The following is a 13,686-nucleotide window of genomic DNA, read 5'->3' as shown; positions in this document are numbered from 1 at the left end:
CTCCAGTTAATGATTAATCGATCAATCGTTATTAATACAATTAATCGTTTCAGTCCGATTTTACCTAATTTGTGGCGGAAATGGAGCAAAAGCTAAGTTTTGAGAGGCTATTTTTTTCTCATTTTAGGTTTGTTTGTTTAAACTGTCGTCATAAAGAGTTTAAACCAGGGGTCTCAAACTCCAGTCCTCGAGGGCTGCAGTCCTGCAGTTTTTAGATGTGCCACAGGTACAAAACACTGGAATGAAATGGCTTAATTACCTCCACCTTGTGTAGATCAGTTCTCCAGAGCCTTAATTATTCTATTCAGGTGGTGCAGCAGAGGCACAACTAAAAGTTGCAGGACTGCGGCCCTCGAGGACTGGAGTTTGACACCCCTGGTTTAAAGAGAAGAAAAAGAAACTTATCAGAGCATAATTGCCCTCCTTGTCCCATAATGCAGCTCATTATTGCATGAATATGTCCCCAGATTAAGGATGCTGTAATGACACTTCAACATTCAGACAATCTAATTACGAGAGATATTCCCAATTTTCAACCAACATGTCTGGATCTGTGCTCCAAGCCAGTTAATTAGCATCTTTGTTATTGCCAAACGTCTCACACGAGTTTGAAAGTGTGTGAAATTAGATTTCTGTCTGACTCGTTGCTTTTGGTTTCTGCTTGTTGTGTGTTTTGACACTCGTGTGATTGTGTGACTGCAGGAGGAACCTGCCTGGTGACAGACAGAAAGCGCTGGATATTATGCTGCCCCTGGTGGAAGGGGAGGAGCAGGTAGCGTCGGACATCTACTGCATGGTGGGACGGATCTATAAGGACATGTTCCTGGAGTCTCACTTCACCGACACTCAGAGCAGAGACAAAGGCACCCTGTGGTGAGAAAATCAGGCGGGATTGCTGTGTGTATCTGCGTATCGGTTACATTTCTGCTCATTTGCCTCTTCCAGACACTGAGTCACCAATAAATATTGTTACAATAAGCTTTTTGAAGGACAAGATGCATAATAAATGACGACTCACTGTAGTTCATCATGGCAGGATGCTTTAATCCAACATTTCCAATTAGCAGGAAAGCAAAACAATTTGTCGGTAACAAGATTTATGGTTTTTATTTTCTGCAAATTGCTTCTCATTACAGCAGCAGCATGCAAAACATCCTTCTACATTATTAAGTTTGTTACACTTTGCTGCAAAGATGCACAAAGATGTGATTTGGAACAGAAAGGGTGTCAGTCATGTTAGGATATTAGATTTTAATGGCTTATAAAAGGAGAGAAATGTTTAAAGTTTCATCAAATTTGAATACCAGACTGGATACAATAAATTTATATTAGTTTTACTGCATTGTAAAAAATGTATAAGTTTTGCTTATGTTTTAGGGAAACCCAAAGATTCATTATTTTAAAAAAGGAATAAAAAGAAGGAACATGAGAAAAAATATAAAAAAGGAAAACAAGAAAAATGGGAAAATTAAAAAAGCAAAGTGAGAAAAAAGAGAGAAATTTGAAAGAAAAATTAGAAGGAAAACAAAGAGTGAAAAGTGAAAAAACTTTTAAAAAGAAACAACAAAAAAAGAGAAATTATGAAACCTTCCAACTTTAAAGTTTTTCAAGTTTTATTGCAGTGAAGTTGTTAATCCTGCAGAGCATTTAATGTCGGTTCAAACAGGAAATTTGAACTTTAAAACCACCGGTTTTTTCAGACGATAGAGAGCAACATACTATAAGCCACAAAGTAAAAAAAAAAACAAAAAAACTGGAAACGTACTAAGCCGCTGGTATCTCCGCCGCTCTCGGTTTTCCACAATAAATCTGCTGGATTTATTAAGGACGCAGCCCTGCGTCTACAATGCCGAACCGTGGATTCGTTCACGCCGAGTTTACGTGCAGCGGCTCCATTTCCCTCCTGCCAGATCGATACTCCTCAACTTAAAAGCTGCATCGTATGAATTTGAAGAAATTCCTCCGTCGTGCCTAGCGCTAGCATGTGCTTGTTCTAAATAAAAATTAGCACTTTCTTCTTTGATTTCCAATTTTGACTTCCAATGATTCACTTCCTGCTACAGAGCCCCCTGGTGGCTGAAGAAAAATCCACAGAAAAGCCTCACCAGCCTACAAGCCGCCTGGTTCAAAACATGGGTAGCGGCATATAGTCCGAAAAATACGGTTAATGGAAAAAAACAGGAATAATGTGGTCAGATTTTATATAATTTTTCCTTTTTTTACTATTCATAGTAGTTTATTGAAGTGTTACAACACAGTTATATTCCTGCATTCTTAGAAACCTTATTATGAGGGGAAAAAAAGGTTATTTTAATTTAAGATGCATCATAATAACAAAAAACAATCCTTAACAGCATGAATTCAGATGTGATTGTAAACAGTGATTGTGATTGTAAATATAACAGCCGAACACTTGGGACCAGTCAGAAAATGAAACTTGCCCAACAACACAAGCCGTCTGATTATCGTCTAACAGAAAATGGCAATTAAGACCTCATATATTTGTTCACTGAACATGCAGCAGAGATAATCAACCTCCCATCTGGCTGGCATTTTCAGTTTCCATCTAAAAAAAAAAGAAAAAGCTTGCATGGGGCTCTAATAAGTTTCGCACATCATTCTGCAGCAGAGCGGATTGTCATTAAATGAATGAGATCTCTCGTTATTTGGAAGCACTCATGATTGCTGGTTGGCAGTTTGTGGCCCCAGCTCAATAAGTCTAATTGTTTTTTTCCCTCCATCCTCAACTATCTCTGAAAGCCCTGTGAATTTTTTATGAAGCCTCCAAGAGGCCTGGGTTTTGGGATGACGCATTTCTTGGAGGAACAGTGTTTATTGGACTTTTTGTTCTGCTCTCAGGTTTAAAAAGGGGTTTGTGTCTGAGCCAACACTACACTCTGGAATCAACTATGCGGTTCTCCTGCTGGCAGCTGGACACCAGTTTGACTCTTCATTCGAACTCCGAAAAGTTGGTAAGTTGACCTGTTGATTAACTTGCGGCTGATTAAAATTATATCTGCCTTTGTGCAGGAAATTCTTCATTACATTAAAATATTTTTACATACTCACATCAATCTTGTACGTATTTTAAAGTGAAAAATGGTTTTTAGTAGGTATATTTTTTAAATGCCTGTCATAAATGGTGCTTTAGCTTTGATTGTTTCCTCAATAACGATATAAATGTTGATGGCTCCCTCTCTGTCAGGGTGTGTACTCATTACGTGTTCAATAAAGACTAATGAGCCCAGGAAGGCTTGTTTGTCACTGAACTGGGTTTTCTTGTATGACTGGAAGTCTGTAAACCTCTTTAGAAGATTTACCTTTATTCATCTCACACAACTATTCCTGCTATGTTGGTGTTATTACAGCAAGGGTGATTTGTTGAATGTTTGTCCTTTAGCGTTTAGAGTCTTTTACTTGTAAACATTTTCAGCTTTAAGGTGCCTTACATAACACACGTTACTCCATTTACCTGGTAATGATGGGAAAATTTAAATCTCTTGGGGGAAATGCATTGTTATGAGTAAGATGTACTTTTCCATCATTTTTAAGGAATTATTTACTTAAAATTAGCTCCTATGCAGCAAAAACACAAAATCTTACCAAGTATTTTTGGTCTAGTTTCTAGTGAAAATATCTTATTACACTTGAAATGAGACAAATGAACTTAAAAGTAATATTTCAACAAGATATAGGAGCTTGTTTTAAGTAAATAATTCCTTAATATTGATGAAAAAGTAATAGTTAATAAATAAACTTATAATGTGAGTAAATGTCTTTGTGTAAGTTAAATAATTTACCAGTGGGACTAGTCTTCTTCTTCATCAATATTAAGGAATTATTTACTTAAAACAAGCTCCTATGTATTGTTGAAATGTTACTTTTAAGTTCATTTGTGTCATTTCAAGTGTAGTAAGTTATTTGGACTAGAAACTAGACCAAAAATACTTGGTAAGATTTTGTGTTTTTGCAGTGTTGAAGCTTTTAGTGACTGAAACCTTCAGTCTATCTGCAGCTAAAAAAGAGCAAAAATGATCAACTTTCCTTAGCAGTTCTCTGAAACTAAACATGCAAAACTGGAATCCAAAGTATATAACATCCAAGCAGAGCACTGAAGTACCTTGGTGTTTGTTTAAGTTTGGTCTCTAAGAAGTCAATGTTTCCTTTTCTGGATGAAATGCTCATGTGTGATGCCTGGATTCTGCTTTCCAGGAGTTAAACTGAGCAGCCTGCTGGGGAAGAAGGGCAGCCTGGACAAGCTGCAAAGTTACTGGGATGTTGGCTTCTTCCTGGGCGCCAGCATACTGGCCTGCGACAACACCAGGGTCATCCAGGCCTCCGAGAAGCTCTTCAAGCTCAAGGCTCCCATCTGGTGCGAAAATGGACAAGCCTTTCTCAGATTAACATGTTTAAAAAAAAAAAGAAGCACATTTTGGTCCAACTCCTTCACCGACTGCTCCCAGTTTGATCTGGAGTATGCTCGACTTTCCCTTGAAGGCGCAGCAGCCATATGTGACCATTGTGAAAACATTTGGTACATTTTGCATTAAGAGGAGAAAAGATCACAGGATAATTTGTTTGCTCCTTTAGTCTTTGCAGGGATGTGAAAGAAAAGCCTCAGGAAAAACAATAATCAGTTAAATTAGCATCTGTGTGTCTTTAAAATGTTTCTATTTGTTAGTCTGGTTAGTTTTATGGACCTTTTAATCAAAATAGGGATAAATTTGTCCCATGTTGTCGATTTGAAGGAGAATATGAGACTTCTGTCAAACTTGAGTTGAATTTTTTCAGCTAACATCTCTTTGGAAGAAAACCTTGCCTGATCTGGAAAACTTTCTTCTTTTTTTTCTTTTGGTATTTTTCCTCAATTATTTTAAGTTCAGTTACTAAATTGTTTCTTTGTAAGTCAACAAAAGTCCCTAAAAATCCAATTTACAGCTGCCTCTCTGCTTTTCACCTTGATCTTTCTACTTTGATTTTAAACCTTTAACTCTTCCTTACAAATATATTCAGCTATAAGTAGTGAATACTACATGTAGCAGGAATATTCACTTGGTAGCTTTATATTTTTATAACTATTAAAAATGTAGTATTACATTTTACAGTTATAAAAATGTAATACTACCTATATGTAGTGAATACTATAAGTAGTATTCACCACATATTTATAGTATTTACTAATATATGTAGTAGTACATTGTTATAACTGCAGTAACAGATATAAAAGTGCCTGAATGTTGAGTAGAATTTATTTCTCTGTGCCGTTTCCTAGCAACCCCACTGGAGCCCAGCCCCATCACCTAGCAACCCGGTCAGAGTCTGGGTTTGGATTTAAAGTGACAGAGGCCCTAAAATGGCTCATTCTGAAAGAAGCTTAAAATAGGCAGAAGTGACCAGACTAAAATCAAGAAGAATAAGAATAATTTTGTGCGAAAAATGTAACTTTAGACCTGTTGTAACTTGTTCAAGGAAGTACAATAGTTATGTTTCTCGAGACTTTTGCACAGTTTCTTAATCCCATTGTGTTTTTGGTCTTGCTGTGTGGGGGAAAAACCCTCCTGTTTTGTTTAAATGGTTTTTCACTGGGTTTGTTTGGTTGTGTTCAGGTATCTGCGCTCTCTAGTGGAAACCATCTTGATCTACCAGCACTTTAAGAAGCCCGGCAGCGAGCCGCCGGCACCCAAACAGGAGCTGGTAGACTTCTGGATGGACTTCTTAGTGGAATCGACCAAAAAAGACGTCTCCTCTGTTCGATTTCCTGTGAGTAACAAATTCAGTTCTGCCCCACAAAAGAAAAACACTACAGCATTGAACTCATTCATAAAAAATTGAATAATTAATTTTTCCCTCAAGGTGTTGATACTGGAGCCGACAAAAGTGTACCAGCCTTCGTATTTGTCCATCAACAAAGATGTGGAAGATGACACCGTGTCCATCTGGCACGTTGCTCCAGACGATAAGGTGTGTATCCAACTACTCTGTCATTCACAAAAATGTAACTTTTTCCAGTAGTTCTTTATGTTCTTCACATTTTTCAGAACAAAAGGAATTGTGTTGAAGGATACATGAGAATGTCATCATGGCATTACTTATAGTTTCTGCTTGATTCTCTTTAATTTCACATTATCTGAGATAAACAACAAAAAGAAAGTGATGTTAAAGGATGCACAGTAATAAAACTTTCCAATTGTGTTTCTTTGATTTCGAGGTGTTGCTTTAATATTTGTTTTGTCATTATTTATTATTGGGAACTTAAACAATCAATTCTAATTTCCCACTGAGTGTTTTCTGGTTCGTTTGGGGAGCAATCGAAATCTGATGCAGACCAAACAGCAAACTCTGGCTCACCTAAAAACTCAGGTTTTGGTTCTGTTCAAGTGAACACCGGTTTGGTTTGAATTCATATGTGAACATCAAGTGAACCAAAGTATATGGACTACAGTGCAGGGCATTCTGGGTAAATCCAACCAAGACAACCGTGCAAGTCGAACGCTAGTGGGAGAAATGGCTTGTGGTCTTTTAACAACAACAAAAAAGAAATTCTACAACCGCTGGCATCTGACGCCACTCCATGTTGGTTTACATTTTACTTAAAGGAAGTTGCACTCAGTGTGGAAGCAAATCCCACCAACCTAAAATATAACAATGTTGCAACTTTGCAGAGTTTATCTAACTGAGTCTACTGGACGATCAGGTGAAATAACCTTAAGAGACTTAATAAAAAATAAAAGAAATTTCAGTGCAATAGGTTTAACACCAAGAGGGATATGCTGTTGTTTATTTGTACTTGTAAGAATCGTAAAGCTGCATTTTGACCTGGTTAATTATTCTCATAAAAGAGATGCAATAATCCAGATCTAACTTGGAGGTTCCAAAAGCCTGAATGAATGTTTCCAAATCTCACCTAGAAAGATCCCTGAGACGAGAGGAGGATGATTTTCAAACCTAAGAGCAGCATCTATTTCTTTGAAGGTTATGGTTTACTTGTGCAGGATGTTGGGAGTGTCGCTTCTTGTTCGAAATTGTTTCAAGAAAAGAAACAACATTATATTGGGCACATTATCTGAATATTTATTCCAAGTTCAATCCAGAAAGTTTCAAGTTTTAGTTCTTAAATTTCATTCCAGTTAGAGAGCAAAATATGATTAAAAAATTTTTTTGTACAAACTGTTGACAGGCTGAAGAGCAGCAAGTATGTTGACAACATAAAGATCTAATCAACATGAACAAAATGAAATAGTTGTAATATGATGTTCTTCATAAAATGCATTTAACTCCCAATTTAAAAAATATAAGTGGATAAAAATACTTCAGGATAATAATGTTCCTGAAGCTTCAGCAATCTCAATTTGAGTTTTATTACTTTTAAATTGTCCCTTCACACTAATATTCCTGTAATGATTCAATTTCCCACCAGCAGGAAAAACATTCATGTACCACTGCAGCAAAACTGTAATTATACTGTTTTGATTTATCATTATTTCTCGCAGAACAAGGGGATACATGAGTGGAACTTCGTTGCCACATCTGTTCGAGGCGTCAGGTAGGTGTTTGCTCCCATAATTTCAAATTTCTGTTTTAGAATCAGTCGTGTCAGACCAAGGCTGTGTCACCTGCCACGATTTTTTTATGCTCTGCAGGCTTTTCAAAACAGATCAAAGGCTCTACAGCAAGTTCTTAACAGAGACCTTGTTGCGTCAGCGTCAGCATGACGCCTCAAAAGTTGCAGTGACAGCTTGTGTCTGTGTGTCAAAGTAAATTAGAACGTATAAGTATTCAATACCAGATGATTAATTTTAGCATAATGCTAAAAATCTGGGATTTCATGGTCAGTTCTGCAGGATTCTCTAAAACCAGAGGATGCTTAATTATAGATATGGATGAGAAGAACAGCATGCTCTAAATTATTGACAGTATTTACATTATGAAGCCCGGATGGGAATTTATGTTTCCATGAGTTTGTCGACTCTTGGGAGCCTCTGCTTCCCTCTCAGCTCTACAGGGACGCTCTTGTCCCGAAATGCTGAGCAGCTTCTGCAGAAAAGGAAGCTAGCTTTTCTTTTTTGATCCATATTTTGGTTCCCAGGATTTGTTTCTGTTCGAACTTCTAAATTTCTTTAAACTGAAATTTACGAGTATTGGTTGTAATGTTTTACTATATGCATAAATCTTCTGCTAACGAATCCGAGGCGACTCTAGATATTCGATGCATGAACTCTTGAAAACCCCCAGCTTGCATGTTTTCATGGAAACATGCCGATCACATCTGCAGACTCCATCAGTCTCCCATCTAGCTTAGACTGTTTTTATAATGGCTTGCTTTGCACCTATTTTTCCGCGGCCCTCAGAGGAGTTCAGTGTCAGATCTCAGAGAAGTGGAGGGCCGTCCTCACATGTTGCTAGGGAACGACTCCTTCTCCGTGCCCACTCTGCCTGCAGACAGCAGCAGGACACAAAAATGGCTCTGCGGGCTACAATACAACCACACATCCAGACACTGGCTCAGCATATCTGGCCTTGGCTCGCTTGGAAACGGACAAGCAATCATCTCACAGGATAAAACTTTGAGCTGGTTTGGAGTATTTGTGCAAAAACAAGCAGTATCCTGCAGCACATGTCTGAGCGGTGCTTGGGTTCGTTTAATTTAACAGATGTGCACACTTCAAATCCTGATATTTAATATCCAAGAGTGCCAACTAGCTAATCTTCATTTGATATGAGTCACATCTCTGTGCATGTGATTAGGTTTCAACTAACTCTGGTTTGTTCCTCCTCAGCATCTCCAAGTTTGATGAACGCAGTGCCTTTCTCTACGTCCTGCATAATGCAGAGGACTTCCAGATCTATTTCTGCACAGAGATGCACTGTAAAAGGTTGGTCTGCCTCTTCGGCTCCTCCGCTGCGTCAGACAGGCTTGCAGTCATTCCTTGGCTTAATGCAGCTGCCAGCAAACACAATAATGCTTCCCTAAACATGATTACAGTTGCTTGGCAGGGCTGTGCTATTAGTATTGAAGTACAGTACTGTTGTCAGCGTTATTAAATGCAGTTCTGTATATTAAAAGAACTTTGTAAGAGTTTTTTTTTGTTTTTTTAGCAGAACTATTAAACACTCAACCTGCAAAATAGAGAATCCAAAGCTTGGACTTTGTGACAAAAAAAAAGTGAAAATATTGAAGTTTATCATTTTAAAAATTAACTTCTTCAATTTTTATATTTAAACTAAATATAAACAAAATAATAAATATAATTTTCTGTATTCCTGAAAAATGATAGATAACTATTTAAAGTTAGCTAAAAATGTGTCTCAGTACATGTGAGCTGTTGCACAATATATTTCTAATTTTGGCGGTATTCCGGGGACGAAATACCAAAATTATAGAAACTCATTTGATAAGAGATTTCAATTACATAACCTAGTCAAAAAAAGCTGAGATTTTTTATATTAAGGCCAATTTAATGCCATCCAGTAAAGTGGTTGACTAAACCGTTTCCTTTTCAGAGGTTCACATCCAAAGACGACCAATTCCATCTTGTCAGGATTTAAAAGCAACAGTTTTAGCGTAATTCAGGTTTTTATGTTTTCCAGACATGCCTATAATCTACCTAACTGATACAATTCATCAGAATTTATGGGTAAATATAGCTGAATTTTGTCAGCATAAGAGAAGAACGTTATCCCATGTTGTTTGATTATTTTAGCGATTGGAGGCATATAGTAAAAAGAATTGGACCAAGTAGAGAACCCTGTGGTACTCCACAAGTAACCCTGCAGTGTAAAGAAGATTTATTTTTAACATGAATGTGCTGCGGGTCAATCAGTGAGATTTATTTGTGCTTAATGCTGTTTTTTCTGGTTTTATACACGCTCCATTCCAGCGTTAACATCTGGTCTCAACATTTCTAAATCGTTTAGGATTTTTCACCTTCGTTTCCCTCCTGTTAGCTCTGTATCCTGGTGGGGAATATGTCTCAACCATCTTCTTTAATTTCACACTGTCATGTTCTCCGTTATCAAATGTTGGTGATGGACTACTCAGTATATTTTGCAGAGGCACGGGTCCAGAAATGACACATTCAGTCTCCTCAGAATTTAAAAGCTTTGGGTCATTCGGGTTTTTATGTTTTCCAGACGTGGTATATTTCATCAGGATTTCTGGATAAACATAGCTGAATGTCATCAGCATAGCAGTGGAAATTTATCCCATGTTGTCTGTTTATTTTAGGAATAGGAATCATAAATTAAAGAGAATTGGGCCGAGTAGAGAACCTTGTGGTACTCCACCAGAAGATTTACCTTTAATCTGACTGTGCTGCAATCAGCAATATATTTTATGCATTCTCCACTCCTGCCACATTTTAACTATTTGTGAAATCTCTCTGAATGTCATGTGTAGTTTAGACAATATTCATCAAAATTTTTTAGGTTTTTTTTCCTTTGTTTCACTCCTGTCAGCTCTGTATCCTGGTGGGAAATATGTCTCTCTCCCTTCAACCATCTTCTTTAATTTCCACACCGTCATGTTCCACGCCAGCTGCTCTTTGAAGCAGTGCGTTCCGTCTTGTGACTCTCACATCTGAGGCTTCTGTGCCATTATCTGGAGTGTGAGAGTAAGTGACTCATGCCTGCTGCTGCTATTATGCTGCTCCTGGTTTTTCCGGAGTGACAGCGAGAAAAGAGAGGTAAAAACAGGGTAAATAAAAGGTAGGAGGAAGCCAACAGCAGCGCGTCGACGTAGAGCGCTTGTTTTTCTGCACATTTACAGCAATGCAGACATGTATGCACATAAATATAAAAAAAAACCGTGTGCCACCAAGCACCTGCTGGCATGCTGTGCATGACAGCATGATGATTCGATGTGTTAACTCACAGCTTGTGTGCAGTGCAACCGGCAAAGGTCACTGTATGCATGCGGTGGGAAGTGCGCAAGTAAACAAACTGTAACCCCTTCAGGGATACATCTGCAGCAGTATAACTCCCTCTAACATTCAACATTTGTGAAATCTGTTCCAGCATTTCCAGAAGGACCTTTTTAAACTATTTAAAATATCACCTTATGCCTTTTTCTACAGACGTTTTGGTGTTCATGTTTTTTCGAGGTGAAAGGTTTCACCGATGACACATTTTTACAAACCGTCTAACGGTACCGTAACTCTGTGATACAAATTCCAACAGTTTCTGGAAAGGGAAACGTTGCACTTCCCAGGCAATATCAGGTTATTACAGTAATTTTACTCCCACTGTTGCAGGAAGCATCTTTTACTTCAGTTTGATCTGATGAAACACTCTTTTAATAGACGGTAAATTGTAAATAACTGCTAGATGTTGAAAGTTTCAGTTGTTATGGAGAAATGGGTAAAAATATTTATTCATAAAGAACTTTGTACAGTTAGAATAAGAAAAAAAAATATCCAGGTGGAGATTTGAAACTTTAATGGTTTACTAATGTGTCTAAAATCAATTGAAAAAAATAAAATAAGTTGGCCTTACATGGTTTTTAAATTTTCCTATGGAAGGACTCTTTAATCTTGTATATATTCTATGCAGATTTCTTTTGTCTTTTTTCAACATCTTCACTACGTAAGGTAATCGATGCAGATGTATGATAAAACTACGACCCACAAATTAAAAATGTCAGATACAACACAAAGTATTAATCTTTTAATAGCCAGCTTTCTGACACTATTAAAACTTTTTCAAATAAAAAGTGACCTAAATCATGTTTTTGTTTGCTGTGAATAGACTAAATCTTATTCATTTTTCTTCAGTCGAGCCCAAAATAAATGAGCAAAGGGCTTGCCGTACATGCAATAAGGAAAAGATCCAAAATCCTTTTTTGATTTTTTGGGGGATTTGCACTGATTTACATATTACATTTCTACAAAAACAAAAATCAGACTATTTTCTTTGTTTAAAATATTTTATGTTTATTTTAGTGTTGAGCAGGAAATAACATTTTGTGAAAAAATGTGAATGCTGGCTCATGTTGGAAAAGGTTTAGGTTGCAGATCCCTTTAAGTTTATGTTAATATTCAGCATTTCTTGATGACTCGACTTGTTTTCGGCAGGTTCTGCGATCTGGTCAACACTATAACAGAAGAAGCCTTTAAATGCCCTGAAGAAGGAGATTGTGACACTGATGCCTTAGAGGTGAGACGGTTACCAATTTTAAAGCTCTCTATAGTCTTTAGTTTGTTTGTTTTTTCACAGGTTGTTTTTATTATATTGTAACAAGTCATTCACCTTTTCAGTTTTTTCAGTCATTCACCTCTTTGAATCTCTTTACTTTTCACCACAAACCGTTACTTTCCACATCGTTAAGACAGAAGAAATGTGGTAAAATTGTCTTTGTTTTTGCTACATCCTGTTTTGCTTCAAAAGTACTTTTAAAATGTCACAGGAAGTGTGATAGTTTTATTCAAAGCAGCGAGAAAGTCTTTGTATTTCCTAAGGAAATTTCTTGTTCCCCTTCACTCAACGCAAATACGCCTCTGTTTTAAAGCTTAGATTATTTCTCCAGAGTTTTTTTGTTTTGTTTTTTGCTCATTAGAGTTTCAGAAATGTTCTAATTGAAATCTCTCTTCCCTTTACTTGATAAAAACTGAATTGAAGCACATCTGCGAACAGTTAGAGACCTGCTGCGATTAGGCCTGGATTTCTGCTCCTGCTGTTTGTGCGTTTTAGCACCTGCTGCTAACTTTCGCCTGTCTGTGCAGCCAAGGCGACGGAAAAGAAAAGCTCATTACTGCAAAAAATAAAATAAAATAAATAAAAGGAAACACACACTGCTCCACCTGCTTCCACTCAGCAGGGCACAAAACACGTTTCTGAGAGGTTTCTCTCCAACTTGTATGTTTTTATTCCTGGATAAAAAAACAAATAGGCATTCAAGAAAAAAAATTATTTAATGAGCTTCAATATTGAGGTTTAAGTGTTGCTTAAAAAAGAGAGACTTGTTCTAAGTTATTTTGTATTTTCTTTCATACATATGCAAAAAGTTTGTTTTTTTGTGGTTTTTTGCTATAAAATTAAAACGAGTGCACCAAGACAGTACAATGCATTAAATTATTATTGAAAACCTTTCCAAGGTTGTTGCGATTCATGTCTAGGATAGACAGATTTCTCTAAGATGGCATAAAAATAAATAAAAAGTGTAATTATATATTTGCACCCTTTAAAAATAATTGTATGAAAAGAGGTTATTTGGAGGATATATGTGCCAAAAAAGCAGATATATCAGCAGAATACTGAAAAATTGTACTCAAGTAAAAGTAGCGGTACAAGTGAAAAAAATGACTTCAGTAAGAGTGAAAACGAATTTGATAAAAGACGACTTAAGTACTGAGTAACTGATCAAATTATCAATCATTTAATATTTAAAAATTACATAGTCGAGCAAACCAAAATATAAAGTTATGTCCAAATGTTGGTATTTTACAGAGCAAAGTGAAAATAATTTATATAAATAATAAAATTACAAAATAAAAAAAAGGCAAAAGAGACGGTCTTCCCCTATCAATTTATTCCGTTATAAAACAAAAACCTCGGTGTGTGTCTGAATGAAGGACAGATTTTGGCTTGTTCCTCAGTAAAAATACTCCTGAAAGTACAATTTTACAAAACGTTACTCAAATAAATGTCACAGGTTACTAACAAACTTTGGTTTTTGGATTCGTATTTCGTGAA

General features: G+C 36.7%; 1 protein-coding gene across 1 annotated transcript in view; it reads left to right on the top strand.

Moving 5' to 3' along the window:
* Window positions 1-13,686, top strand: part of map3k5 (mitogen-activated protein kinase kinase kinase 5) — a 69,324-nt gene that overhangs the window by 35,592 nt on the left and 20,046 nt on the right. Inside the window, exons 7-14 of the mRNA XM_044106258.1 lie at window positions 703-873; window positions 2,860-2,972; window positions 4,213-4,372; window positions 5,607-5,760; window positions 5,854-5,961; window positions 7,491-7,543; window positions 8,778-8,873; window positions 12,069-12,150. Of these exons, the coding sequence (XP_043962193.1) occupies window positions 703-873; window positions 2,860-2,972; window positions 4,213-4,372; window positions 5,607-5,760; window positions 5,854-5,961; window positions 7,491-7,543; window positions 8,778-8,873; window positions 12,069-12,150 (937 nt within the window). The remainder of the gene's footprint in view (window positions 1-702; window positions 874-2,859; window positions 2,973-4,212; window positions 4,373-5,606; window positions 5,761-5,853; window positions 5,962-7,490; window positions 7,544-8,777; window positions 8,874-12,068; window positions 12,151-13,686) is intronic.

Source organism: Gambusia affinis, linkage group LG22 (assembly GCF_019740435.1).
Source record: "Gambusia affinis linkage group LG22, SWU_Gaff_1.0, whole genome shotgun sequence".
NCBI lineage: Eukaryota > Metazoa > Chordata > Actinopteri > Cyprinodontiformes > Poeciliidae > Gambusia > Gambusia affinis.
This window is presented reverse-complemented; position numbering and strand designations above follow the sequence as displayed.